Source organism: Vanessa atalanta, chromosome 16 (genome assembly GCF_905147765.1).
Source record: "Vanessa atalanta chromosome 16, ilVanAtal1.2, whole genome shotgun sequence".
NCBI classification, from domain to species: Eukaryota; Metazoa; Arthropoda; class Insecta; order Lepidoptera; family Nymphalidae; genus Vanessa; species Vanessa atalanta.
Window position 1 is genome coordinate 2,968,026 of NC_061886.1, and position 4,052 is coordinate 2,972,077.

Sequence of the window (4,052 nt, forward strand, 5' to 3'; positions counted from 1 at the left end):
GAACTTACGTATATACTTATATTTACGATACTTTACTGAAATAATGTATATTCAACACTGGAGTCATATTATATAATTTTGAAAATAGACTTATAATACTTATAATACTTTATAATTTATTTGGATTAATTCTACGTCACGCACTTATTTGCATTTAAAAAAACAGAAAATTAAGAAATATTTTTAAATTATTTGTAATTTAATAAGCAGTTAATACTAAATCTGTAATAAAAAAATAATAAGCGTATAAGGAGCCTACGAAAACTTTTTTTTTTGTTTCGTAATTTTTTAATTCTTCTACAACCAAATTTGAATTTGTATTTCTGTAGGAATAAGATTCAAATCCAAAGTAGTTCTTTATAACTGGTTTAATATTCATACAATACTAGTCCTTACGTCGATCAAAATAGAGTGCTTAGTTAGTTACACGTGAAAGGAGCCGGTTCGCGCAGCGGTACCAAGAAACAGGTTATTCATTTTAGTCTATTCTTCTACAACCAAATTTGTATTGTATTTCTATAGAAATAAGATTCATTGTAGCATATTCGTTACTTCAAATCCAAAGTAGTTCTTTATAACTGGTTTAATATTCATACAATAATAGTCCTTACGTCGATTAAAATAGAGTGCTTAGTCAGTTACACGTGAAAGGAACCGGTTCGCGAAGCAGTACCAAAACGAAGGCTGCCGGTGGCGAGTGTCGTCTCGTTCGTTTTAAATCCAGAAACAGTTCGTTCGTTCTTTTTCAAGTAACTAGTTCTTAAAACCGTTTCTGAAAAAAACTCCCAGCACTAATTTGTTCAGTTTCATTCGTTTGATTGGTGGTTAGAAGACAGTGGAAATTGCTTGTTGTAATGTAATCTAAAAGAATACAAGCATATTTTTTCATTTTATTTCTTCGGTTATTCAATGATTTATATAAAGTTTCTATAGTGGATTATATTGAACGGATAATCAAAATTAAGTTAGTGTAAATTTAATTAGTGTCTTCTTTTATTTTGGCGCCTTTGCAGTACAATATAGAGTGGAGTTGTTACAAAATATTGCAAAATGACTTCAGCTTTATATTTGGAACATTACCTGGACAGTTTGCAGCATTTACCTATAGAATTACAAAGAAATTTTAAATTAATGAGGGATCTCGACGACAGAGCTCACGGCCTAATGAGGACAATTGATCTTATGGCCGATGAATTGCTTCCTAATATTCCGAAAATGGACGAAGAAACTAAAAAAGAAAAGGTGAATACAATTCAGGGTTTATTTAATAAAGCTAAAGAGTATGGAGATGATAAAGTGCAGCTCGCCATTCAGACCTACGAATTAGTTGATAAACACATACGTCGCCTTGATTCTGACCTCGCACGTTTCGAGTCCGAAATACAAGAGAAAGTAATGAGCTCTCGCGCAGCTCAACAGGCTGCCACGGATCAGGAGTCTAATCCTGCTACTGTTAAAAAAGGAAGGAAAAAGCACAAGGGAAGTGAGAAAGCCGCAGCGACAACAGGTAAGAAAAAGCGCACGGGCGCATCGAGCGAGGAGGACGCAGTCGCTAGTGGACGGTCGGCGGCTAAGAAAAAAGCTCAACGAAAAGGTACTACAACTACAACCACAGCTGTTAAAGAGCAGGAAGAAAATGCGGACCTGGATTCTGTTGCGGGAATGGCGCATCCCAGTGACGTGCTAGATATGCCTGTTGATCCAAATGAACCTACATACTGCCTTTGTCACCAAGTGTCCTACGGAGAAATGATAGGGTGTGATAATCCCGACTGCCCTATTGAGTGGTTTCACTTTGCATGTGTAGATCTTAAAATTAAGCCAAAAGGCAAGTGGTATTGTCCGAAGTGTACTCAAGACAGAAAAAAGAAATGATCCACAGTTAAACCACCTGTTAAACAAGCAGAAAAGACTGTCACTGTTAAAAAAGAAACAAAGTGATTATATTAGTCTATAGGCATAGTATCTAATATAACATATTGTTTTCTATTAAAATATATATGGATTAATATAGAATTAATTTATTTTTAGTGTAAATTGATGAAATTAATGTAAGTTTAAGAATAATATAGGAAAAGTCATTTTAATGCTGATATAGCTTATAATAAATTAAATCCAAAATGTGTTATAGTGAAAATGAATATTTTATTCCGTCTAATATGATTTCTTTTGATCTAAGTAATATTATCAACTAGTGAAGGCAAAAATATTTCAATTGTTATATTAATGTTTCAATTTAACTAAATATCTTACATATATTAACACTGGATTTTAGTGCTTCCATAGCAATTTCATTAGACCCTAACTTTTATGTAATAATATTTCGTAACAATTTTAGTCAGAACTTATAGTTGAACGATGAAAGTACTTATAAGTTACACAAAGACTGAAGTTCGTAAATTCTAAATCAATAGTTGTTGATTTAATATGGTTAATATTATCAATTATTTGTTTCATTTACAGTATTTCACCACAAATGAGCCAGCGAATTTGTGAGTTCACAAATTGACCATTTGAAAAATAAATAAAACCAAATTTTTATTCAATTACTTATCAACTTAGAAAATCAAATTTTAATGATCTTGTTTTAAGGAAATTAAAAGTGAGAAATAATGTTGTTTACTGCCATTTAAATTATGTATTTCTCATTGTTACATATTAATAGAAAGACAAGAAAATATGTTAAACAATACTATATCCATTTAACCTTATCATATATTTTTATTTGAGGCTAAAATTACTGCCAATTTAACATAATATGGCTAAATTAGGTAAAAGATGTATATATAAAAAAAGTTATTAAGCAATAGTAGATAAATTTGATCTGATAAAATGAATTCGAGAATGTTACTGTATAACAAGAATGAACAGGCAAATAACAATAGTTTTGGTTTTGTTTAATAAAAATCAAGTTGATCTGTATGTTACATTGGGAATACTCCGATTGTTATTTAATAACTGTTACAAATGATGTTTTAAAACGAAACTCTTTTACATAAGGTTTTATCTTTGTGAATAGTTTGATCAATACTAATCAATACTTACTGAACTATATTGACTTTGTAAAAGGAACAAAAGCTAAAGCGCCAAAATGGTATTTTTAAGAAACGAGTTTTCCTTTTTTTTTTTCAGATAAATACTGCAGCTTGTACAAATTTAGAAGCAAAAGATAAAAAATAAATATAAATACTACTTTCCTTTGAACTAAATTGCATTAAAATAACTGAGTTATATTTTTTCTGAATAAGAACACTTTAAACTTCAATTAATTAAATACCATTTTAGTGATTTAGCGTTTCTTCCTTTCCAACGACAATATGATATTTAACATTTTCTGACACAATATTTATTTTTATTATTTAATTATGACATACCTACTGCATCGATGTATGTTTAATTTGAAAATATGCTATTTTGGTCTTATTTGATTTCTATGTTATTTTAAGTGCATCACTAAAAGTAACCTTTCCAGACAAATGACTTGATAAAAAATCTTTTGCACCACCTTTATATGACAATAACACGAGAAAAGTAACTGGCCAAGTTTATGTCAGTAGATTATACAGATGTGGGAACTAACTGAAATGTGCATTTAATAGAAAAATTAAAATTGTCAAATAGCAATAAATTAAAATATAACATTTTTGTTCGATTTAAATTGTATTTATATATTAGGGTGTGTTTCTACTGAAATTATTGGCAATTTTTTGCTTGCAACTGTTTGTGATTCCTCAAAAAGTCACCAAAAATTTGCTAATAACTTTATGGTTATTATTAAAAACTTTTGTTACCAAAGTTCGATGACAGAGTTGCCAATGATCCTTTTATTAGAAACGCAGCTTTAGTGATACATCATATTTTAGGATATCAAAGGTTCAGAGTTATATCACTATAAAGTGTCAAATTAATAAAGTTCGGTAATTCTAAATATTAAAAAGTATCATGTTTACATTTTTATATGAACTGTATCATGCTAAGTTGCTACAACCGCAGATTAAGTAGCTTGTGATAGATATTTTGCACTTTACTCACAATAGGGATATATCTATTAG

The 4,052-nt window shown here is 29.8% G+C and overlaps 1 protein-coding gene across 1 annotated transcript; it reads left to right on the forward strand.

Annotated features, from left to right (window-relative positions):
• The first annotated feature begins 834 nt into the window (after positions 1-834).
• Positions 835-4,052, forward strand: LOC125069891 (inhibitor of growth protein 5). Its single transcript, XM_047679495.1, has one exon. The coding sequence runs from the start codon at positions 1,051-1,053 to the stop codon at positions 1,873-1,875; it is 825 nt and encodes a 274-aa protein (XP_047535451.1). The 5' UTR covers positions 835-1,050; the 3' UTR covers positions 1,876-4,052.